Genomic DNA, 26598 nt, shown 5'->3' on the forward strand with positions numbered 1-26598 from the left:
GGGATAAAATAGTAACTAAACAAATCGACGTCAAGCTGACGCGACTGCTGTCTCATTCTCTCTCTCTGCTACTTCTGTCCGCTCCAAAGAAAAGATCCGAAGCTTATAAACACAAATCCACTTTCAGTTTCTCTTCAATTTTTTGTCTCAAATCAAAAAAACCCTAGCTTCGATTCAATTCGTGATCGGACTCTAGGGCCCATGGATTTCGATTCGAACGGAGGAAACAAGCGAGTCTTCAACCGACTCGGCGGGCCAACTCGCCCCTCGCCGCAGCAAACCAACACGCGTCAGCAAGTCTGCTTCCACTGGCGAGCGGGACGGTGCTACCGAAACCCTTGCCAGTTCCTCCACCGGGAGCTACCTGCTGGCCCCGTTCCGAATCACGCGAACAAAAGGGCCCCCGACGAGTCCGGGTTCGCGGGCCCGAGTCACCGGAGAGGACCCGGGTTCAACGGGAGCCACTCTAGTAATAGTAGTAATACCTGGGGGAGGTTCGGCGGGAACAGCAGGGCGGTTGTGACGAAGACGGAGAAGGTCTGCAGGTATTGGGTGGATGGGAGCTGTAGTCACGGCGATAAGTGTAGGTTCTTGCATTGCTGGAGCAGAGGAGATGGGTTCTCGTTGCTGACTCAGCTTGATGGGCATGAGAAGCTTGTGAGTGGGATCGCTTTGCCGTCTGGATCTGATAAGCTTTACACTGGGAGTAAAGATGGGACCATTCGTGTCTGGGATTGTGCTTCTGGACAGGTTCTTGTTTTGTTTGAGGATTGGTTATCATTGTTTGTTTTGGTTTAGATGCAGTAGAGTGACTCAAGAGGATGTAATTTGTATAAGTAAGAGTAATGAGGATGGTGTGAGAACCTTTATTGGTGGAAACTGATGTCTTAGTTGTTTTAATTTAGGAAATTTATTGTTAAGCCTTCCTTAGTGGCTATTGATTTTTTTTATAGCTTTTGTTTTTTACTTTGGATTAGTAGTGTACACGAGGAACTCAATCTTGGTGGGGAAGTTGGCTGTGTGATTAGTCAAATTTATTCACTAGGAAACAAAGTGTCTAATTGTTTAATTCCTTAAGCTAATGGATGTTATTTTGTCCTCTCTTACTAGAAAAACAAAGCGTCTAATTGTTTGTAAAGATCTCTTTTTCAGAAGCATATTTGTATTTGAGGAATGCATTTTTGATACTGTGAGAGACTGTTTTAAGTTTACTTACCATGGCTAATATTGTTTTCTCTTTGGATCAGTGTACAAGCGTACTCAATCTTGGTGCGGAAGTTGGTTGTGTGATTGCTGAAGGCCCATGGCTATTGGTTGGCATGCCAAATCTAGTGAGGGTAAGTTCTGACTATGATTGCTCTTAGCCTTTTATTTCCTAGACTGTCACAATATCAAGGAACCTTATTGTTCTGTGCTTATTGAGTTATAGTATTGTTGTTGCTACAGGCTTGGAATATGGAAACCAACACAGACCAGAGTCTCAGTGGACCTGTTGGCCAAGTGTATTCTCTTGTTGTGGGTTCTGATCTACTCTTTGCAGGCACACATGTAAACTTCCAAGCTTTTTTCTTTGCTATAAACATATCAGCTTTTGGTGAAATAAGTCTTAAGTTCTTTGCTTTCTCTGCAGGACGGTTCTATATTGGCATGGAGATATAATGCTGCCACCAACTGCTTTGAACAGGCGGCGTCACTGATGGGCCACACAGTGGCAGTTGTTACCTTATATGTGGGAGCTAACCGGCTCTATTCAGGGTCCATGGACAAATCCATAAAAGTAAGTAATAGTATCGTCTTTCATGCTTGAGTTGAGAACTCTCTTTCTTATTGTTTTGGTTTATGTGTGTTTTGTAGGTTTGGAGCCTTGAGAATCTTCAGTGTATACAAACACTCACGGATCATACATCAGTTGTGATGTCTCTCATTTGCTGGGATCAGTTTCTTTTGTCTTGCTCATTGGACAACACTGTCAAGGTTAGATTATTCATTGTTATACTATCTATCAGATCATCTTGTGAAAGTTTTTATTTGACGTTTTTTTCTTTTTTCGGCTATAGATATGGGCTGCAGTTGAAGGAGGCAACTTGGAAGTTACATACACTCACAAAGAAGAAAATGTATAAACGTGTTATCCTCTCTTTTGGTCCTAATCTTATATTAACAACTTCTGTTAATGTCCTAATTGATGGATGCAGGGAGTGCTAGCTTTATGTGGTGTACATGATGCAGAAGCCAAGCCGGTTTTGTTGTGCTCCTGCAACGACACCACCTTGCGTCTCTACGACTTACCATCGTAAGTCTTGCAACACTTATTTGTTTTCCGAATCTCTTCTGTTTTCTGAAGCTTAGGTTCATTTGTTAGATTTACGGAGAGGGGCAAAATCTTTGCAAAGCAAGAGATAAGGTCAATCCAGATAGGTCCAGGTGGCATATTTTTCACCGGTGATGGAACCGGTCAAGTTAAAGTATGGAAGTGGTCCACTGCACCAGCCGCAGCAGCAGCTATGTCTTGAGGAAGTTAGCAAAAACCTTGTCAAGAGTTATTTTCTACGATGTTCTTGTACCATTATATATTGGGGTCTATTGAGTTGTTTTCTCTCTTTCTTATTGATGGCGTCCTCCTAGTAAAAGGCCATGGTCTGATGAGATTGTGTCATTTTAGGAGTTTTAAGACAGAAGTGGGAGAGTTTTGGTCTTGTAACACATGGATTTGTATGGTCACATTGTCATAATAAAGGATTGATCTATCCAAGAAAGTGTAGAAACCTTTAAGCTTGTTGTCACTTTAACAATCCCATATGCGACAAGCTGTTTAGCTACGGTTAAACGGTTATCATCAACATCCACAATAACTATTCTAGGCACACCGAAAGCTCGAGCAGCCAACATAGTGACAAGACCAATAGGTCCAGCTCCCATTACTAATACATTTGTTTCAGGACCAACCTCAGCTCGGCGACAAGCGTGTACACCAACACTTAGGGGCTCACACATTGCGCCTTCTTCCAAACTCACATTCTCAGACAACTTGAAGCATAGATCCGCAGGGTGAACCACTTGGTTGGCTAAAGAGCCATGAACCGGTGGGGTTGCAAAGAACTTCATCTCGGGACAAAGATTGTATCTCCCAGGTTCAAGAGCCACACGGTCACCGACCACTAGGTGTTTCACTTAAATTCTTCACCTACTTGTCAATGATCCCAGCACATTCATGTCCAATCACCATCGGTTCTTTCATTAGCAGCAGATTTACCAAGCATTCGTTTCATCTCTTCAGTTCTATCTTTTGCAATTTTATATGACAACATTACAGATCTTGCAATAACCAATTAACATATCCATGTGAGACTAAACACATGAAGCAATAAGAAACAAGTTTCTTACTGTATATTTACACAAAAAAAACCAATGACCAGTGCAGTTTTGAATATCTGTGTTTTTAGTAATCAGCTCAAAATTTTTTTTTCTTTAAATACTTAATTTAAACCATGAAAACATCCTCAACTAACCTAAAGTTTATCATCCCATGTGAAAAGTTCTCCTAGATCCTACATCTATTACGCTTGACATAAAAAATTATAATCTCATAAAGATCAAAGTACCAAAGATCCAATCTTCATTAAAAATAATTACCAAGATCCTAAACTCTTTGTATGAAATGTAAGACCAATAAATAAGTGTTGGTGAACCATCAAAGCTTCCTCTCATAAAGATTACCGAAAAGAGGCTCAGTTTCATGATCTTAGTATATAAACCCCATCAAACCTTAACTCATTTGTTTGGCTCTGATCTAAATATAAAAGAATCACACATAATCTTTCACCATAATGAGTTTTCAAATATTTTTGCTATTTCTCATAGTTCTTTTCGTAACCTTCATCTCCCATGCCTCGTGTTTTCCAGATCAAGGTACAGTATTTCATTGTTTCTTTACGTACACATCGCTCAATGCGTGACGATATGTTTTGTATTTTATTATTAAAACCTTTGTTTTTTTTTTTTGTTCCGTGAAGCTGGGTACTATAGTTTTACGAAAGATGCAAAACTCGCACCAATGTTCGCTCGCTTTGACTACATAATCATCGGAGGAGGAACCTCCGGTTGCGCGCTAGCCGCAACGCTCTCTCAAAACGCTAGCGTTTTGGTTCTTGAGCGCGGCGGCTCGCCATACGAAAACCCGGCGGCGACGGATATAGGAAACTTCGCCACAACACTCTCAAACACATCACCCAAGTCATGGTCGCAGCTTTTCATCTCCGAAGACGGCGTTTACAACACACGCGCGCGTGTTCTAGGAGGAGGCTCGGTGCTAAACGCTGGATTCTACACACGTGCCGGGGATGACTACGTGAAGGAGGCTGAGTGGGAGGGGGGTGAAGTGGAAGCTGCTTACGAGTGGGTCGAGGAGAAAGTAACGTTTCAACCGCCGGTGATGGGATGGCAAACGGCGTTGAAAGATGGGCTTTTGGAGGCTGGAGAGTTTCCGTACAATGGTTTCACGTACGATCATATCAATGGGACCAAGATCGGCGGTACGATATTTGATCAAGCCGGTCATAGACATACTGCTGCTAATTTGTTGGAGTATGCTAATCCGGACACGCTTGCTGTCTATTTGCATGCTACAGTTCACAAGATCCTCTTCACAACCAAAGGTATTTGAGGATCTACATTTTTTCTCTCGTTCTATTTTTTAGTTTTAGGTTTGGGGTTGCCATAGTGTTAAGGAGGTATATTCAACTGATAGTTTGAGATGCTTTTCTTATTAAAATGACAAATCAAGGTTATTCAAACATGATTTTTATAATTTTTTTTGAAATCCAGTATTAATAAATATTCAAATCTCATAGTTCTTTTTAGGCGTAAAAATCAAATCTCATAGTTTTAGAAGAGATTTTATCGAGGTTTAACAAAACTTAAAATAAATTCTTAGTTCATCCAAATTCATCTAAAAACTCAACAAAAGTCCAATTATTTTAACTTCTAGATTGAACACCCTATATATCTATAAAATATTTTCATAAGATATTTCTGACTAAAATGAAAAGTGAAGGAATTTTGGTTTGGTTTGGTTTCATTATACGAAATATTACGGTTTAGTTTTGTTTTTTACATATGTTCACCTCTACTTTTGAATATGAAATTATGTTTTGGACAGGAAGGCCAAGGCCAAAAGCATACGGAGTTATATTTCAAGACGCAAATGGAGTGTTACACAAGGCAGAGCTGGCGAAAACCGCAATGAACGAGGTGATTTTGTCAGCGGGTGCCATCGGCAGCCCACAGCTGCTGATGCTGAGCGGCGTGGGTCCTATGGCTCATCTTGCATCCCATGGGATTAAACCGATGGTCTTAGATCATCCAATGGTCGGACAGGGGATGGGAGATAATCCGATGAATGCCATCTTTATTCCTTCTCCTACCCCCGTGGAGGTTTCTCTAATACAAGTAGTTGGGATCACAAAATATGATAATTACATCGAAGGAGCAAGTGGCGTAATCTTCTCTTATAGTTGGACTCGTAATTACTTCGATGGTATTTTGAATTATCTCAACGAGGTATCATATATATAAACATAATAAACGTTGTTACTACTTTATTATTTACTAATGGAATTTATTATTTGCTAATGTTTTTATTTTTTCATTGTCTAAGATGCAGGCAAGCCGTACTAATACATCTACAACACTCTCGACTCAATCCATCACAGATTTTTTCAAATCTGTACATCCGTTATTGAGTGCAACAACAAAAGCCGGGTTGATCCTCCAGAAAGTGGCTGGACCGGTCTCGAGAGGTCACTTGGAGCTTAGGAACACAAACCCAAATGATAATCCTTCAGTGAGATTTAACTACTACCAAGAGCCAGAGGATCTAAGGAAATGTGTTGAAGGGATTACTACAATTATTAAAGTGGTTAACTCCAATGCATTTTCAAAATTCAAGTACCCCGACGCGACTATACATGGCTTGCTCAATCTAATACTAAGCATTCCCACTAATCTAAGACCGAGACACGTAACCTCGGCGTTTGATTTAAGACAGTTTTGCATAGACACTGTGATGACTATTTGGCATTACCATGGAGGTTGCCAAGTTGGAAGAGTGGTAGACAAGAATTACAAAGTGTTAGGTATTGATGGTTTAAGGGTTATAGATGGATCAACATTTCTCAAGTCTCCGGGGACTAACCCTCAAGCTACGGTTATGATGCTTGGAAGGTAAATGCATAAATTTAATAAAGAAGTGATCCAAAACATTTTGCATCTAGTTAATTAAGAATGATTGTTTTGATTGTTATATGTAGGTATATGGGACAAAAGATTCTTCGAGAGAGGGAAGCTTTCCACAAAAAGGATGAAGAAGCATGAGCTATTACTTTCAAATAGTTATTGTGCGTAGAATATGCTTTGATTACAAACTTGCCTATTACACTTTCAAAAGGAGGTTTGGAAAGTGAAGCATCTGCTATATGTAAAGGAGGATAATCCTTTGAGCATATTCGGTTGCTCTAATAGTTTTTTGGTTATATAAACTGCGTAGAAGTTGTTACCACAAAATCTCAGGAGAAAATTGTTAGATGAAAGAAGTGAGTAAAAGGGAAATTCAACTTTGGCAAAGAAACTATAATCAGTGATACAACATGTTGCTCACAAGTTTGAAGTTTAGTCTTTGCCAAAGGAGAGTTGCCCTTTACTGTTCTATCTTTTGAATGTGTTCAGCGTAATTTGCAAAACATATTCCCTTATCCTTCTTCACATGGTACTTGCTTCTACTTAATTTCTACTGCTTTTACTTCTTCTATTTGAATGCTTGTTTTTATATATTTTTGTGGAAAGGCACAACCAGTAATGTAAAAGTGGGTCCTATTAATTTGATTGCTTACCAATGTTTAGACCTGGGCATATTACCTGAAATCGAAAGAATCCTGAACCAGAGATACCGAACCAAATAATCGTTAGATATAATATTTATTTTAGTGATTATATAAAGATTTAATATGCATGTAACCATTTTTTATAATAATCTAGTGATCAAAAAGTTTGTGGAGCAACGTGTGATCACTTATATCTTGGTGAATAATAGATATCTACTTCTTTGATTTTGCTTGTGAACAAATCATATCTAGTTATTGGCTGCAAGTCTGCAAGTGGAGGGAGGTACTTTTTTTTAACTATACGCTGGCGAGTAAGTATAACTTGTGTTGGCACTAAAATTTTAGATCTTGCATTGTATGAAACTGGTTGAAGTCACTAATTGTTCCTCTTAAACCGAAGAAGGCACCAACTTTACCCAACATTATAACTTCGCATCATATTAAGAAGATGATCACTAATCATCTTAGTTAAAAGCATAACTAGTAATTGACAACATCAATAAGACAATAGTCACTCTTTTAAGTAATTGGACAAACAAGAGCATATATTGATCTCATCTTTAATGATCGATTAGTCCCTTTTATCCCCGAAAGCATTTCTCTCTTGAAGAATCTTCTGCCCCATGTACCTACACATAACACTCCAATAATCGTATATAATTTAAGTCTATAACATGTATATATGGATCATTTAGGTTTTTGCATCTTACCTTCCGAGCATCATTACCGTGGCTTGAGGATTAGTCCCAGGAGACTTAAGAAAAGTGGATCCATCGATGACCCTCAACGCATCAATGCCTATAACTTTGTAATCCCTGTCGACCACTCTTCCAACTTGGCAACCTCCATGGTAATGCCAAACAGACATCACGGTGTCGATGCAAAATTGCCTCAAGTTGAACACTGAAGTCACGTGCCTCGGCCTCAGATTGGTGGGAAGGCCCAGCATGAGATTGAGCAACTCGCGTCCGGTTGCATTCATGTACTTGTATTTGGAGAATGCATTCGAGTTTATCACTTCAATGATGGTTTTAAGTCCTTTAACACATTTCTCAAGATCTTCTGGCTCTTGGTAGTAGTTGAATGTCACAGAAGGATTATCATCTGGATTGGTATTCCTGAGTTCTAAGTAACCTCTAGACAACGGACCGTCGACTTTTTGGAAGATGACGCCATCAATTTCAATCAAATTCAATAGAATATCACTGGAGTTGAAAAAAAATGTGATTGATCGAGTGGAGAGCCTTGTCTGCACAATGCTTCATAAGTAAATAACATAGTCTCATGATTAATTAACAAAAAAATAAACCATCAATGTATTTATATCATACCTCAAAGAACAATCGTGTCAAGTTATAAGAGAGACTCAATCCACTAAAACCTTCAATGAAATTACCAAACTTGGTGATTCCAACGACCTGAGGGAGGGACAATTCTACAGGTTGAGGAGAGGGGACAATCACACTGTTCATGGGATTATCTCCCATCCCTTGTCCAACCATTGGGTGATCTATAACCACGGGGTTCACTCCTTGGGCCTCAAGATGAGCCCTAGGACCCACGCCGCTCAGCATCAATAGCTGAGGGCTGCCAAGTGCACCTGCCGACAAAATCACCTCGTTCATTGCGTTTTTAGCCAGCTCTACCTTGTGGAACACTCCATCCATGTCTTGATATATCACTCCGTACGCCTTAGGTCTTTGGTTTACTGCTCTTAATATGAGTTTTCATATATAAGGACCAAAGTATATAAAAGCTTGATTTTTTTTTTTTTGTAAATATATGAAATACCTTTTGTGGTGAAGAGGATTTTGTGCACAGTAGCGTGCAAGTAGACAGCAATATTGTCCGGATTAGCATACTCTAACAAATCCGCGGCCGAGTGTTTATGGCCAGCAGGGTCGAAGGTGGTACCGCCAATCTTCGTCCCTATAATATGTTTCAAGGTGAAACCGTTGTATGGTAACACACCAGCCTCCAAAAGCCCATCTTTTAACGCAGATTGCCATCCGGTTACTTGTGGCTCGAACACAAGTTTCCTCTCGACCCACTCGTAAGCAGCTTCCACTTCGTCCATCTCCCACTCAGCCTCCTCCACGTAGTACTCTTGTGCACGTGAGAAAAACCAGCGTTCAGAACCGAGTCACCTCCGAGGACGCGCGCACGTGTGTTGAACACGCCATCCTGGGAGATAAAAGGCTGCGACCACGAATTTGGTGTGATGTTTAAGAGAGTGTTGGCGAAGTTTTCGATGTCTGTGGCCCTCGGATTGTCGTAGGGAGAGCCACCGCGTTCAAGAACCAAAACGCTAGCGTTTTGAGAGAGCGTTGCAGCTAATGCACAACCCGAGGTTCCTCCTCCAATAACTATGTAGTCGAAGCGAGCATACGTTGGTTCTAATGTTGCATTTTTCATAAATCCGTAAAACCCTGTTTTTACAAAACCAATTTTCATTACATTTTTAGCAAATAAAATCATTACATTTTAAATTCGTACTAATAATAACCTAACAGCTTCAAATGTTACATGAATTCTCGATGTATAGGTGCTACATAGTTGGTTCATCATACATTGAATATGGATGATGCATGAAGCTAAGATGTTACCTTTATGGGAATAACTGGAGCCGTGCAATATGAAAATTATGAGGAGAACAAAAGGAAACATATGAAAACCCATTACAGTGTAAGATTATATTTGCTTTGTTCTAAATCTTGGGGAGACACAAACAAGACTACGCAATTTATACGCCTTATATACTAGCATGAAGTACGACTGTAGTCTGTATGACTGTCTGGTTAAATTTTATTACTTCCCCAGTTTATGGGTGTTTTCGTATAACCAAACGATTATGTACTGAATTAAGTATGCACTAAACTCCGGAATCTAAAGCCAACAATATTACTTTACATTCAATTTGAGTCATAATATAGTAATTTTAGTTTAAAAGGTAAATACTCTCGTTCCCAAAATAAATAACTTCACATTTTGTACAAGACAAAACATATTGCGTGAACGTGTGTTTTTCCTTTCGGGACTTGTACTATGTTTTCGTGTTTTTATTAATTTTTTTCTGTCTAGTTTTCTTTTCATTTGAAGTTATGTTTTCGTTTTCAGTTTAGCTAATTAAAATTGATAAGAATTTTGGCTTAAAGCTATAAGTAGCACATAAGAAGTTGATTATAATTCTTTGATTAATAATAGAGACGAACAAAAAAATTGGTGCATGGTTTCAGAATTTTCAGCGAATCTACGAAAACTTTAAATGTATTGATCAAGTATGAGAACTGAAATTCATTTCCAGTTCAAGGATCATAGGAATATTCTGTCCTTTTTAGATTTGATGATGTATTGAAAATCGTGTTAGCTTTCATTGCATAATTCTCCTCAATACTTAGAATTAGTCTCTTGATACACCTGGTACACGTTTAGCATAGAATAAAATTAATTTTTTTTTACAGTTGAGATATTCAAAATGAGTTTTTCAGATGGTGTAAGAAGTTAAATAATGTTTCCCAACAATAAGGGACTTGACATTTTACTGAAAAAACAATGAGGACTTATTGTTTGAGGTCTAAAGAGAATGCAAATTCAATTATTTAATCCGGGCTCATCTCGATTTATTGTCTCATGCTTCTTCCTGATTTTTGAAGAACGCCGCCCTCTCTTTAAGAATTTTCTGCCCCATGTACCTACACAAAGCACTCCAGCAATCATATATGTGTCTTAATGTATATATAATGTGTATAACATGTTACTGAATAATCTGTTCTTTTGGTTTTTGCGCTTACCTTCCTAGCATCATAACCGTAGCTTGAGGATTAGTCCCCGGAGACTTTAGAAACGTCGATCCATCGATAACCCTCAAAGCATCAATACCTATAACTTTGTAATTCTTGTCGACCACTTTTCCAACTTGACAACCTCCATGGTAATGCCACATAGTCATCACAGTGTCGATGCAAAACTGCTTCAAGTTGAACACTGAAGTAACGTGCCTCGGCCTCAGATTTGTGGGAAGGCCCAGCATGAAATTGAGCAGCACACGTGCGGTCACACCAGGGTATTTGTACTTACTGAAGGCTTTCGAGTCTATCACTTTAATAATGGTTTTAAGTCCTTCAATGCACTTGTTCAAATCCTCTGGTTCTTGATAGTAGTTGAATGTCACCGAAGGGTTATCCTCTGGATTCATGTTCCTAAGCTCCAGGTAACCCCTTGAGACCGGTCCCGCCACTTTTTGAACCATCACGTTCACAGTTGTCATATCTTTGAATCCACCATCCAAAGATTTTAAAAAGCCTACAATGGGTTGGGTCAAGATTTGGCTAGATGTAGTACGGCTTGTCTGCAGAATACATGTACAGTCTCATAACTAACATATAATCTCGTAAACAATAAGTTATATAACCTTTAAACGTATTCATGTTACTATACCTCGTTCAAAACATGTAAAACACCATCGAAAAACCTACGGGTCAAATCAAAAGAGAGGGTCACGTTATTTCCTCCTTCGATGTAACTATCAAACTTTGTGATACCAACAGCTTGTACGAGGGACTTTTCTCCGGGCATAGGAGAAGGAATGAAGATGGTACTCATTGGATTATCGCCCATCCCTTGCCCAACCATTGGGTGATCTATGACCACCGGTTTGACCCCGTGAGCTGCAAGATGAGCCATAGGACCCACGCCGCTCAGCATCAATAGCTGGGGGCTGCCTAGTGCTCCAGCCGACAAGATTACTTCATTCATTGTGTCATTTGCTAATTCTACCTTGTGGAGCACTCCATTTCTGTCATGAAATATCACTTCGTACGCTTTTGGCGCAAGGCGGCCTGTTTTTTTATTCATAAATGAAACAAAGAATAATTAATTTAAATAATTGTTAAAAAGAATTAACGAAAAAATCAAAATGACAGTTTTGCAACAAAAAAAAATCGACAAACCAATCGTAAATCAAATATGCCATTTCTATAATAGATATGCAATATGCCACTCTAAATCCCTAATTTACAATATGCAATATCCAAACCACTAAATCAAGTATAATCAGCTATGTTTTTAAACTTAATAATTTTAAACTAGTTGAATTAAACTAGAACCTCTATAAATTAATAATGTTGGGACTTTGAAATTTTATTAATTTATAGAGATATTAATTTACAAAAGTTTCCTTATTTAGATTTTTTTATTTTAAAATATATTTCTTTTAAGATAAAAAAAATATTTGATTTTAGTGTATAGATATTAATTGTTATTTTTTGAAATTTGACGTTTATATTAATTTTATTATATTATTTGGTGTATATAATATATATTGCATAGAACTTAAATGTGGTTTTAAATATAATATTACTAAATCTCATCAAAAATATATTAAGTATTAAAAATATATAAAGATAACTCCTTTGTGAATATAAACAAACAATATAATAATAAGTTCTTACTTATATAATATATATATATATATATTTAGATTACTAATTTATAATTTTAATGGAAACGTATATTTACATAGAATTTTCTAAAAAATATTATTTTATTATTTTATCGAGTTGTGTCAAATTTTGAACCGGTCCAAGTTGGGACCGGTGAAATTTATTAATTTATAGAAATTATTAGTTTATCGAATATTAATTTATAGAGGTTATACCGTACGTTTCTTAAAGTCAAGCCGTCGATCGATTGTTGGACTTTTGAACTGACGAAAAATCGCGAAGGTTAGTTTCAAAACAAAAAAAAAAATCGCGAAGGTAGTTGTCGTATCTGTATCATAAATGTATTAAGTTAAAATATACTTTCCTCCGTATTTTCTTTACCGGGTTGTGCGTTCTACCTCCGTATATCATATAACATCAGATAACATTTACACAAATATTCTGAAGTGTTCTTAAAGAATTCATACAGATACACGATTTTGATTATTTTTACCGTAAACGTCTAAATATTTTTCAAAGTTTTTAAAAAGATTTCTTATGTAGAAAATTATAACCTTTTATTTTACTAAGCGTATCATTCCAAACCGCACTTTACAAAATGCTCGTTAAAAGTTTTTTTTTTTTGAAAAGTCAATCAATTAATAGTTAATGAATGTAAATCAATACCTGTTTTGGTGAATAGAATTTTCTGGACAGATGCATGCAAGTATACAACTATGTTGTCTGGGTTAGCATACTCCAACAGATTCGCTGCCGTGTGTCGATGACCGGCATTGTCAAAGATCGTACCGCCGATCTTAGTCCCGTAGATGTGATCATACGTGAAACCGTTGTACGGATTCACACCAGCCTCCAAAAGCCCATCTTTAAACGCTGTTTGCCATCCCATCACACGTGGCTCGAAAACAAGTTTCTTCTCGACCCATTCGTAAGCAGCTTCCACTTCCTCACGCACCCACTCAGCTTCCTCCACGTAGTCATTTCCTGCGCGTGTGTAGAATCCGGCGTTTATCACCGAGCCTCCACCGAGGACACGTGCTCGTGTGTTGTGTGTTGTAAACACCATCCTCGGAGATGAAAAGCTGTGACCACGAGTTTGGTGTGATTTTAAAGAGTGCGTTAGCAAAGTTTCCCAAGTCACTCGCCGTTGGATTATCATAAGGAGAGCCACCGCGTTCGAGAACTAAAACGCGAGCGTTTTGAGAAAGCGTTGCGGCTAATGCACATTCTGAGGTTCCTCCTCCGATGAGTATGTAGTCGAAGCTAGAATAAAGTGGTGCTAGTGTTGCATCTTTCATAAATGTATAATGCCCTTCTCCACAAATAGAGAAAAAAAATTAAATGATGAATATTGAAAAGAATACCAAGAATAGTCTTATATTCAACATATCATAACGCATTATAATGATACCACGCATTATAATGATGTGAAACTAGGAGTGTACCTTTATCGCAATTACACGAGCCATGGAAGATGAAAATTGCAACGAAAATAGTAAGGAGTATATGAAAACCCATTCTAATGTAAGATTGTGTTGGCTTTGTTCGGAAAGAGAAAACTTCTTGTTTCATGCGGTTTTATACAAGTATGAACCTTGTGTTCAGATCTGCTTAGTTTTCAAGTCTTCTAGGATATTGTTGTGTTGTATTACTTATAGGTTTTACTGGTTTCTTGCAATTGTGAATGTCACATTTGAGGGCGATCGCATTTGGATCGTTTGACACCAATTATAAATTTAAATATATTAAAAAATTGCAATTAGTGAAAGTCACATCCGAAAACAGTTCTAAATTTCAATATCTTATATTACAAAGTACTGTCGACACAAAAATTATATAACAAACTGACTAATCGTTGTGCCATGTGTGCGGGTCGAACAACAATTCTGCAATTATTATTATTATTATTATTATTTTATTTTATTTTTTATATTCTGCAATTATTAGTGGAAATTAGTTTATTTTAACCTTGCAGGGCAAATAAAACCGATCAATCTCTGTCATATACATGTCTAGCTCTTACATTTTGATTAATATGTAAAAGTCACGATCATGTTCGTACCTCATAATACCCTCATAATACGTAGCTACAGTTTGCTTTATAATATTTATGTAACTTCTTTAAGTTATTCAGAATAAAATAATGGAGAAGAACCTTCATCATCTGTTATTGAAATCGTTCTGTTGGTTCTCAGAATGTAGCTGGTTATTCTTAAGTGGGAATTTATAAACCTATTACTTTTCCAACGGGTAAAGACAAAAGTATACTAATTCTTTGTGAATTTATAGTATTTCTCGGTAAATTATGATTTTAGGAATATTCACTGTTATTTTCGAACAACCCATCTGACTTGTGTATATGAGAACCGTCTGTAGCGTAACAACATGAGAAATTAATATGTCATACCCTTTGACATACGTTCTTTCTCATTATTCACACACAAGTTAAATTCTTTGCCCAGAAGAACCACCACAACCCTTTCTTGCCATGATTCGTCCATCTTGCTTTCCATTTAATCATGAAAGTTTTCTTCATGTTCTCACTTGATTTCTTCTCCTCCAAAGAATAATATATTCTCATCATACACCACTGTGGAGTTTCCTCTTTGTGATTCCGTTTATACTTTGTGATCTCTTCTCTACAGCAACCAAAACCTGAATTATTCTGATACCACTTGTTAAGATTTGTTGATTGTTATATTTTTTTAATACAGATAATTTGATTTTCGGCCTTAAATCGGTATGTCTCGAGTGGGAACCGTCTCTCATAACTTTCACTATCAGTCAAAGGGTTTACACAAATACTTTAGCGCGCTATATGGTAAGAGACAACACATAACTGGAACAACGCCCTCTCACTCTTTTTTTTTTTTTTTTTTTTTTTAACAAACGCCCTCTTACTCTCAAGTTTCTTCTTTTATTATTTCTCTCAACTCTCTCTTTGTTCTTATGTTTCTGTTATGTTTTGGGTTATTTTTCACCGGATTATCCAAATCGTTGATAACACTCACTATATATTTATATCCACGCTATTAGTGAATCCTAGCCTAGTCTCGTACAGTTTTGGTTAAATCCTCCCTTCTCCCAATCTGATAATGAGTTGACCTTTTTTATCCAAACGTAAAACGTTTATGGATAAACCGACACTGTTCACCTGTTGGGCCCTTTTTTGTGTTTGCCTGGAATAAGATAGGTATTGGGCCAATTTGTTCACATTAACTAAGTAAGATTTAAATTTTTCTCTCAATATATAGATTTTTCTCGTAATATACATTTTTGTTACTTCTAAAGGGCGGTGATACACCAAACCCTAGTTCTATCTTTTCTTATATATGTATGTGTAAGCACAATAGTTTTCTTACCGAAACCGAAAAAGATGGCGCCTCCAAAAGAGAAGAAACAAAAGCTTAGCACATCTGAAACCATAAGTCCCTCTCTCTCAAAGATGAAGAAGAAGAAGAATAAGAGGAAGAAGAGGGTGAGCAAATCACTAATAACCTCAAGTCCCTCTCACTCAGAGAAGGATTTGGTAACCCTAAGCCCCCTCCAATCTCAAAGGTTAATGTGGAGAAAGCAATGAAGAAGCAAAACGATGTGGCTATGTTTCTTACGGAGAAAGTTATCTCTGCCGTAGCTAAAAACTCAAACTTCGTCTTCTCTCCTGCATCCATCAACGCCGCTCTAACCATGGTCGCTGCTAGCTCCAAAGAGGAACAACTAACATCGTCCATCTTATCCTTCCTTAGGTCCTATTCAATGGATGAGCTCAAAGCTGTTTTCAGCGAGATCGCTACCATCGTCCTCGCCGACGGAAGCGCAAGCAGTGGCCCTAAGATCTCGAACGTTAATGGAGTGTGAATTTCTTCAAGGCTACTTGCGCTCTTGTTGATTTCCGATTCAAGGTTAGTTTTATATTAGGTTAAGTGCTCGTGTGAAACTGTCTTGGGTTAATAAGAGTTAATCTTTGCTCATAGATAAAATGGGTTTAGTGTTTGTGTCAAAACTGTATTAGGTTAACATTAAGAGTTTGTGAATCTATCTCATAGATAATAGACAGGGCTGTCCTTGGCATAGCCAAATTATTGATAAATTGGTATATGACCCCTATTTTTTTAATTATAAATAAATAAAAGGCCTTTAGATTTATTTTTAAAAAATTATTAAGACCTTATTAAATTGCCTATAGTTTTTTATATTATAGGAGATATATGTACATTTCCTAGCCATACAATTTCTGATAAATCAGCTTTATTTGAAACACTTAAAACATAGGCTGAAGAAGTGCGTGAGGAGGTGAATGCTTGGGCTTCAAGTCACACCAATGGTCTCATCAAAGTTATTCTTCCTCCTGGATCCGTTACAAGCGAGACCGCCTCTATTTTTGGAAACGCAATCTACTTCAAAGGAACCTGGGAAGAAAAATTCCCAAAGTCTTTGACAAGACACTTTGACTTTCACCTTCTCAATGGCAAATCAGTCTCTGCCTTTCATGACGAACCATAAGAAGCAATACGTTGAGCAGTACAACGGTTTCAAGGTCCTTAAGCTGCCATTTCGACAATGCGGTGATATCAATCGCCAATATTCAATGTATTTCTACCTACCGGACGCCAAGGATGGATTGAATAGTCTGGGTCAAGAGGGTGGCATCATCATCATCTACTCTTGGATTCTTGGATAGTCACACTCCAATAAAACAAGTTGAAGTTGGAGTGTTCAGAATCCCAAAGTTTAAGATAGATTTCGGGTTTGAGGCTTCAAAGGCTTTCAATGGATTGAATCTGGATTCGCTTTCACTGAACCATAAAGCTTTGGTTGAGATCGATGAAGATGGTGCAGAGGCTGCGGCTGTTACTGTTTTAAGATGCTGTAGTGGTGGTAGAGGCTTCAGCAGTGGTAGGAGGATAGATTTTGTGGCTGATCATCCATTTCTTTTTATGATTAGAGAAGACAAAACTGGAACGGTTCTGTTCGTTGGTCAGATCTTTGATCCTTCTAAATCTGCTTCTGCTTAGGACTTTTGAAGTTTCATTTTCTTTTCCTGTTTATGGTACAGTTATGATTCCATATTTTTATATTTGGTTTTGGTTTTGAAACTTGAGTTTTCTGTTGTTTGTTTTGATTAGTATGATTGCAAAGGCAGCTTCTTTTATTTTGAACATCATTGCAAAGATAGCTAATCCCCTATATATTAAAAAAAAACATTTGTCATCAATGTCTTTACGCTATATTCGCCACGTGACAGTTTCACGTCGATTTCAATTTGAGTATGCTAACGTGTCGGCTTCACAATCATTTAAAAATTAATGCGTTCACATACTAATTTTTTTTTAATCCGCCGCAGATAATTTAATGTGTTCGTACTAAATTTTTTTTTAATCATGTCATTTTTAGTTCATGCATTTTTAACATTTGCATTAGTGAACTGAAATTTTTTTCGTACAACTATTGAATAATATCATTTTGAAAGAAAAAATTACAAAATCATTAAGATTTGCATCAACTAAAATGTTGGAATGAGAATTTTTTAGAAAGTGAAAGTTTTGTATCTTGCCGAACTTAGCCATGTTTGAGGCTTATGCACACGAGGACAATAAATAATTGTGATTGGTTATGAATTAAAGAAATTTAGGTAAAAAACACCACACACAAAGTTGGATCTTTAGTTTAGCCAAATATTGATTTTCTTTACTAAGTTTTCATATCAAACAAATAATTATAAACATAATCAGATTGCTAAAAAACAATCAGAAAAGTTTTAAAAGAAAATAAAATTCGTGAATCGATTGAAAATGGAGTTAAGGTGCCGAGTGAAGATATCACATTATTTTCCACGCAACTCTAACACTTTTCACTCGATTTTATCGTGTTTTTGTTATATGTACCAAGAATTTTTTTATAAAAAAATACGCGTTATTGGTTATAAACTACGTCAATTTTGCAACATGTCCAACAATATTGAGACGATGCACATCTATTCTTATTGGTATTATTAAAGTATGGTCCAATAATTATGTATGTTAAATAAACCTAGAATATATATTTGTTTTACATTTATTTTATTTTTCTTTATATTAGTAGAAGAAAGTAAGTGTGGATAAAATATATGGATCCGAAGAACCGAATCGAACTAAATTTGAAAGTAATACTAAATACAAAATAAAACTGATTAATTACTCAAATATAATAGATCTAAAATCCAGATAACCAGACCTGCTTCTGATCCAAACTAAAATATTTTGGATACCAAAAGTATCTAAATCATAATATATACTTAAATATGTTAATTATTTTAAATTTATATATATATTAGATATTCAAAATATGAAAATATCTAAAAATTATCAACATAATCACGAGTAAACATAAAAAATAACAGAAAATGTTCAAAATACTGAAAATATTTATCTATTCTCCATCCAAATATTTAAATTGAACTAATTATTATGTAAATTTAAATATTTATTCTTACATTATTTAAATTTTTATGTTTTATATTATTTTATTTTCTTATTTTAAGGATTTATGTATATTTGATTTTTGTTTAAATACATAATTAAAATGAGTACCCAAACTCGAATCCGAATCGAACCTGCAATGATTCAAACCAAATTTGTAAATATCCGAATATGATTTAAATTTCTACCTCTAAAAATCTGAAATCCGAATAGATTAACTGGATTCGAATAGATATATGAATGTACACCCTAGAAAAAGATAGACAACAAATCTTTTAATACAACGTAATAAAATCCAATAAACTATTTCGCGTAGCAATTATTGGAACGCGCATCTCTGATGCATAAGACAAATAAAGTGAAAAAAAAGGAACATGGAAAGGATATAAATACACAAACGTTCTTGGACATGGTTGAAGGGAATAAATGCAAGCTAAAAATTGATGCCTTGTGTAGGGTTCCATTAAAAGTCTCATTGTTTTTTCATCTGCATCACCTCCATGAAGAATACCATCACCTTATGGCAATTTTCAGTTGTATTTAGTACACATATTTATTCTGAGAGCACTCGTTAGACTTTCATATGTTGTGCAGTTTCCTAGTCTGCTATGAAAGTAGAGTAAACGCTCTGCCGAGTATCCGTAGATTAATATAAATCTGCTAGACTAGCATTTGAAATCTACCAAATATATGTATACTCAAATGTCAATCTGCGATTAATAGTAGACAACATATAAGCATGTGTATTTTGCTTTTCATATCTCCCAATAGCGTGCAGCCTTGATTGAGATATACTTAGTAGTTGTAGACAAAATATTTATCAGCCAAATTGGATTTAAAGATACCGACGGTATCTCCGATGCAGTTTGAGAGTGACGACGACTCCGGCGACCTATTGAGGAAAATGAGCAAAAAGTTGTGAAAAAAGTTGGTAGAATAATCAAGACATTAAGTGTTTTAATTAAGGGTTTATTTATTTACTAAGATACAGATTAGTAGCCTCGGGAGAAATGCACGTGTTTCTAGAAACTTGCACGAGCTTGTTAATTAGGCTTGGGCTAGTCGTCATGACACGTTAATTAGCCTTTTGTGAGTAGGTAACCCATTTAGCTAATATATTAGAGTCACGTTTCATCTTTTATATTACATTCTAAGACATGTTTCATTCCTGAGACACTTATTTTTAACTTTCCCTTCTCTTCTGACTAATTTAGTTACATCCTTTAGAAAAATCACCTAACTAAAGAAATTGAATTTATAATATTTTTTTCTTTCTCTTCCCTTATTACTTCTACCAAAACGTATATTCACAACCACCACCACCACCACCACCTCACCCATATCTTTAACATCTGCCTCTGTTTCCTCCATTCCAACCCACCAGACCTAAATCACCGTCGGACCCAAACCCACAACCACCACCAATCACAACACCATTATCACCTGGTCTGTATCTACTATATCCCCGGCCACTTCCGCCGTATCAACCAGCTGCCGCCGGGTTTCTTCTTAGTCACCGTACGTTGAAGATCTCAGATTCATCAAGATCTCATTTTTTGAGGTTTAATGTCGATTAATACCAAATAGATCTATAATTTTGATTTTAAAATAACATGAAACACACACAAAGTTTGGTGATTTAATACCGAAACCATGATTGACAACGGTAGCATTTTTACAGAAAAAACGAATCGTGAGGTAGAAAATGATGTATTTACGATTTTGCCATTGATGAAAAAAATTCATAAAATGATCTCATGAAAATCTGAACATGGATATGATGGCTAAAAGGTCTTTTCTTACTACTAGACCACATTTTGCAATTTGTTTCTACCACTTAAACTATTAATATGGACAGGGGCAGATCTACGACCAAGGTGGGTGGGGCACGTGCCTCATACTATGTTAGAAAGTTTATAATTGGTTGATGTTTTATTAATTTATTTGTTGAGTTTCCTATAGATTGTGCCCCATGCAATGTTGAAATCAATTGTTACTGTTTTTATTGATTTATTTGTTGAGTTACGTGTGTATATATATAAATATATTAAATTTTGTGTGTATATGTGTATACTTACTAATAATTTGTATGGTAATGTTCTTAATGTTCTCTGCACCTTCCTTTTTCATTTTATTTTTATTTTTATTTTTATTTTCAACATTTATTCTTTTTGAAATTATATTATTTCCCTTTTTTTTTTAGGTAACGTTGTGTATTTAGTTTTTCTTTATGACTGATTATAATTTGTATGTTATGCATCTGTAATTTTATTAAAACTAGTTTTATTCAATTACTTTTTATTTTTTTGTAGAACAGAAAGCCACAAACAAATTTAAAATTAGAGTTAAAAAATAATGAGCTAAAAATCAAAATAATAATTAAAAATATTTGAATTTTTGAATGACAACCATATTTGAACAATATTAGCAGTAGACTAACAAAAAAAGTTTTAAAAAAAATCAAATAATACATAGGTTATGATTCCTAAATCCATACTTTTTGTGCTTGAGCTCAAAACGGGTATTGTTCCATAATCAAATTCTAAAACATATTACAACTATTAGTTTAATTTTTTTCATCAGAAATTTTATTTGTGCCACATACGATATATTTTTCTGGGTCCGCCCCTGAATATGGAGCCAATGAATTTGTCTAAAAATAAATTAAATTTTGATGGTAAAACCATAAAAATGCAGAATATACACGTAAATGAAACTTAAAATAATCTAAATTAACTCTAAAAACTATAACTCATTCAAATCATTGGATATCATTACTTATCGAATGTACATTTGAACCGATGTACATGTGACTTTGTGTAAAATGTTGTACATATGGACAGTAAAAATATGTGTACACGGTATTTCATCATCATCTTCATTTTAAATGTATTTTCCATTTTCGTTAAGATTAATTTTAGAATGACGGACATACATGTAGATACTTATGCGCATGTACATTTATATTTTGTAAAAAAGACATAAAATTGTATAATCATCTTGTTTTGATGTCCATGAACCCATGTTGTACACATGTACATTAGGTGCTTATGATATTCACAGTTAAAATGTCCACATGTACATCATAGTATATAGCCTATTTAATTATTTTTTAAGAGTAATACTTATCTAATTATTTTTACTGAGTAATTTCTATATATCATAAGTATTAATTATTGTGTTTATCTAGAATATTTTTAAGAGTAATACTTATCTAATTCAGCACTTGTTTTTAATTCAACATATAGATTGCATATTAGGATATAGCATTTGTATGTCAATTTACACTTTTCAAGGTTTAGATTACACATTTGAAGAGACAGAGATCTATGGCTCCATTCGATCTCCGCGATGTAAGGTCTCGTCCACCAGTGGTCGTTGCTATTAATCGTGTCTCCTCAATATCGGCTTCTCTACGTCTCAAGCCTAGGACCTCTCCACCTCCTGGTCGTGCTCTCAGCCTTCGCCGTCGTCGGAATCAAGCCTCGTTGTGTCTCTGCTCCGTCGTAGCGGACTCGCCGTGGTCGTTGACGAGATCCGGCAAGAAGATCGCTCGAGCAACATCAATGGAGAAGTATTGTCTTTTTGCATTTCTGGTCTTCTAGTTTCCTGCTTATTTTACAATATACCTCAAACTTTCCATCTGATCAAATTGCTTTATAAATTTATTGTTGTACATGTGTACACATAGTTTTATTTATCAATGTGTACATCAAACCTATTGTACAAGTGTACACGTAATTAGAATGTGTTTCCCTACTATCTCGAAGAAGTGGCTAGCCGAGAAAGCCTATAAAGATATGATCAAAGTTTTTTTTTAAAGTTATAAATAAGCTAAAAAGATTTGTATTATATGTTGTTGTACACATTATTCCTTGTGAATAGTACTGTGCCTACAAAAGATTTTTTTTCTCACTATATGTACACATTACTCCTTGTGAATAGTAAAACATATGTGACATGTAAATATCATTTAATAGTATATATGTCAAATTTTGTGAGTAAAAAATATTTGTACACCTAGACTATTTTATATCGTAAATTGCTATATCTAACAAATTTAGCAAGTGTACATATGAATTCTTACACAATTTTATTGGTGTTCATATGTATTTTTGTACATGTGGATACTACGAAATTTTGTGTACATGTATATATGAACATACATGAATCGTCATACCTATGGCTAATATTTAAACAATAATAATGTATCTCATTGTTTTGGCTTTTCATATTATATTACATTTACATAGTAATCTTCATAAATTAGGGGTTGCATTGCACAACTGCAAGTGTGGAGCAAAATTGAAAACCAACTGTTCAAATCTACAACTTTTATGGCCTAATTGTAAAAAGTTGAAAGCTAAAGAACTAATTGTGCAAATATATGAAATTATGTTTGGGAATAGATCCGTTCGAGGTTCGACAGTTCGGATTGACCTCCGGTTTGGTTCACCGACGGTTGGAGAGGAGGATAGGTCACAGAGGAAAGCATGACAGAGCTTGACGAGCCACCGATTTGAAGACTAGGAGGAAGACGAGACGCGACGGCACATCGAGTTACCGTGACGACGGATTGAAGACTTGTCGCGAAGAAGGAGCTTAGAAGCAGAGCTGAAGATTTAGCCGGCGGCGGATCTACATCGAATTTTACTGAGATTGAGACGAAGATGTTTTCCGGTCGATTTCTGATCTTTTTTTGGCGGTGGTGCTTGTAGATCGAAGTGAAGAAGAAGAAGATGGGCCCACAGCTGTGGTCTTCGTGGGAGAAGAAACTTACGGTGAATGAAAAAGAAGGAAAGAGAAGCAAAAAATCAATTAATTTTTAATAAAAAATTAAAACAAAAAGAATTAAAGGAAACTAGAATCTTTTTGTAGTAACGTTTAGTCAGGGAAAAGGAAGTAAAAGTTAAAAAAAAAACTACCCTAGGAGCAATATATGACTTTTGGTCTAATAAAAGTCATAAAGTGATCTATAGTGAAAATAACTCTATAAATCTCTTGAAACCACATAAACAATTAACAAATAACAAAAACAAAGAAGAAAACATAAGCCCGTAGACTATGCAGTCTCTAAAGAGGCCCTATCACAAAATAATCTTTACACTTAAGCCCATAGACAATTCAATTTAAACAGAAATGAAACCTTTATCATCCTAAAACCAGAGCGCTCAAAGTCAAACCATCATTGTGCTATTAACACCATCAACTAGAAGTATGTTCTCTGACAACCTCATCTGCAAGAACATATATATGGGTGAGTATAAGACTCACTGTGATGAGAACATCCTGAGTAGTAAAGATGATAAAGAGGAAGCATTGCACGTATTCAATCACTCCCTAAGAATAATATTTCTATTCAGCTCTCTTTTTTTGGTAGTCTTATTAAATTTTTAAAACAACTTGTAGTTTAGTTTATCCGTCGAACTGGAGCATGATTGACGACGTTGTTAATTGACAAGCTCAGATCCTGACGTACTGATGAAGACTACATGATGGTGATGAGGCGCCGACGGAGACAACGTGGTGAAAAAGAACCAGAGGAGACGAGATGATCGATTAAGAAGACCTGATGGTGACAAGTCGACACATACAATGTGGTGAAGACCGGATGAGATGAATTGAGATGTTGAAGGTGACCCGATGAAGATAACACAGTGACAAAGAGGGAACGAGACTGGGCTCGTAAAGAGGGAGACGGATATGTGAGATGTGCTCAGCCTATTCGTTAAATGTTTAACCGCCGACCTGATGCGAGTCCCCATGATCTCATTGTTAGAGGAATCTTTGCCATTGCTGAACTTCGAGATTTATAAGAATTCTCTTGTTCTACGGTGGACGTCAATTGTTCAAGAAGGAATTAGGTTTTGTTAATAAACATGATAGCTTATATTCGAATAAAAACAAAGATAATTAATGTAAGATGTGGTTCGACAATTTTGTTATCAATGAAATTGTACCTTAGCGATGATCAAAGAGATTAGTGATTATTGATATATTTTTTCAAGGAAACTTTTTGTTAGCTTCTCATTAACGTAGTCAAATGACTATATACAATTGTTGTAACAACCTAACCGGAACAAACCGGGTATCAATGTACAAAGACTAAACCGAATATACATAACCGACATTCAATATATCAATAGTGATAAAAGACTAGTGGATAGCATATGAGACTAGGCGATAGCATAAGAGATTGGTGGTGTTTGTTAACTATAGGATGCATCTTGTAAAAAAGTTGCATACGTACTAGAAGAAGGATTAAGCAATTCGTAATTTACTCTAATGATAATTTATATAGGTGACGAGGTAGAAATTATTGAGTGAATGAAAAGCAGGAATATTGAGGTGTCGTGATGACGTGACTTGTACTATATATTTGTCTAATGAATTCAAATCAATCAAGATAAAGTATACTTAACGACACGGCTTGGACGATGAGAAAAATACAAGCAGTAACGAACTGTTATGTATTCCAAGCAAGAGCCTTCTAACTCTAATCTACAAATACAAACATCTATTCGAATTCAGATTTACAAATACAGCATCTATTCTTATATGACTCGACTCTCCTAGAGTAATCAAAATGTGTCTTGATTCATGAATTAAATTCATTCATGATACATGAATGAGAAGCAATGTTGATAGAGAGTCGCACAAAAAAAAAACAAAATCAAAAGAAGAAGACATCATATTCCCTTATCACGGATTTAGATTTTGGACACAATATTACTTTTTTTTTTGTTCAAAGGACACAATATTACTTTATTCCACTTTTCTTATGTTTCGACACAGGATAGTTTTTTCTTATAACAGGAAGGGAAATATTACAAATAACCGGGTAAAAACGAAAAAAAATGAATATGTGTGTAGTTGGTAGAAAATGAAGTCGCACTATACAGAGCTGGGTTCGCGGGTCAACCCGCTCCGCCCGTCCCGCCAACCCACGGGTCGACTCATTATTTTTCACTCAAAACTTCGACACCCACAAAGAAAGATTCACATACCCGCACCCGCCCCGTCCAAATTTGCAGGTAATCCGCGGGATCCGCAGGTAATATAAATTTTAATAAAATAATTATTTAATTATATTTTAATTATATAATACTTATTTTTCGAATAAAATAATTAAATTATATATTATTTTCTGAATTTATAGTATTTTATATATTTTTTACGAAAATATATATTATTTTTTGTTTTTTTTTATTTTTTTATTTTTTTGCGGGTTAGTGGGTACCCGCGATTCAAAATTGACCGATCCGCATCCGCCCCGCGTAGAATCGACTCGACCCGCACCTGCATGTTGAATTTTACGAAGTGGCCGACCCACACCCGCCCCGCATCGGATCAAACGGAACGGGACCCGCGGGTAAAAACTAAAATTTCCAGCTCTAGCACTATACCATTAATAATGGATATGTCGAAGAAAAAAGAATAAATTAAACACTTGAATATTGTGTTGAAAGACGTTGATCAGTAGTCGGAAAAATCATTTGTACATTTGCTTGGATAACGTTTTTCTCCAAATTCTCGCCTATTATATTTAGCATTTATAAAAATGATATGAAATTTAATATTTATTAGATTATTTGATAATTTTCAAAACTGAATTTTATTGTAAAAATAAATTTTGTCAGTAGAATCTAACAAAAAAATGATTTGTTGGGTTTAAAAAATAATTTGTAGCTAAAAATCAGAAAATAAATTATCAATTCCTATTATTGTATTAGTTTTTATTGTAAATTATACTTTACTTATTTTTTTTTACAGAAAAAATGAAAGTAGAAAATAAAAAAATAGTTTTAGACTTTTTTGTTT

The 26598-nt window shown here is 35.6% G+C and overlaps 3 protein-coding genes and 3 pseudogenes across 3 annotated transcripts; 3 read left to right on the forward strand and 3 right to left on the reverse strand.

The window, feature by feature from the left end:
- The first annotated feature begins 43 nt into the window (after window positions 1-43).
- LOC106328465 (zinc finger CCCH domain-containing protein 63-like) lies at window positions 44-2756 on the forward strand. Its single transcript, XM_013766908.1, has 8 exons — window positions 44-750; window positions 1248-1337; window positions 1447-1548; window positions 1631-1777; window positions 1855-1974; window positions 2058-2117; window positions 2196-2293; window positions 2363-2756. Exons 1-8 carry the CDS (start codon window positions 202-204, stop codon window positions 2511-2513), a joined length of 1317 nt encoding a protein of 438 aa, XP_013622362.1. The 5' UTR covers window positions 44-201; the 3' UTR covers window positions 2514-2756.
- Window positions 2719-3105, reverse strand: LOC106329815 (sorbitol dehydrogenase-like). The gene has a single exon (XM_013768442.1). The coding sequence runs from the start codon at window positions 3103-3105 to the stop codon at window positions 2719-2721; it is 387 nt and encodes a 128-aa protein (XP_013623896.1).
- Window positions 3106-3801: 696 nt separating this feature from the next.
- On the forward strand, window positions 3802-6749 carry LOC106332685 (protein HOTHEAD-like). Its single transcript, XM_013771160.1, has 5 exons — window positions 3802-3909; window positions 4014-4655; window positions 5159-5559; window positions 5657-6222; window positions 6309-6749. The coding sequence occupies exons 1-5, from the start codon at window positions 3828-3830 to the stop codon at window positions 6370-6372; spliced, it is 1755 nt and encodes a 584-aa protein (XP_013626614.1). The 5' UTR covers window positions 3802-3827; the 3' UTR covers window positions 6373-6749.
- Window positions 6750-7449: 700 nt separating this feature from the next.
- On the reverse strand, window positions 7450-9557 carry LOC106333837 (annotated as a pseudogene).
- Window positions 9558-10506: 949 nt separating this feature from the next.
- Window positions 10507-13837, reverse strand: LOC106333741 (annotated as a pseudogene).
- Window positions 13838-15695: 1858 nt separating this feature from the next.
- LOC106329816 lies at window positions 15696-17334 on the forward strand (annotated as a pseudogene).
- Window positions 17335-26598: the final 9264 nt, after the last annotated feature.

Source organism: Brassica oleracea, chromosome C3 (assembly GCF_000695525.1).
Source record: "Brassica oleracea var. oleracea cultivar TO1000 chromosome C3, BOL, whole genome shotgun sequence".
NCBI lineage: Eukaryota > Viridiplantae > Streptophyta > Magnoliopsida > Brassicales > Brassicaceae > Brassica > Brassica oleracea.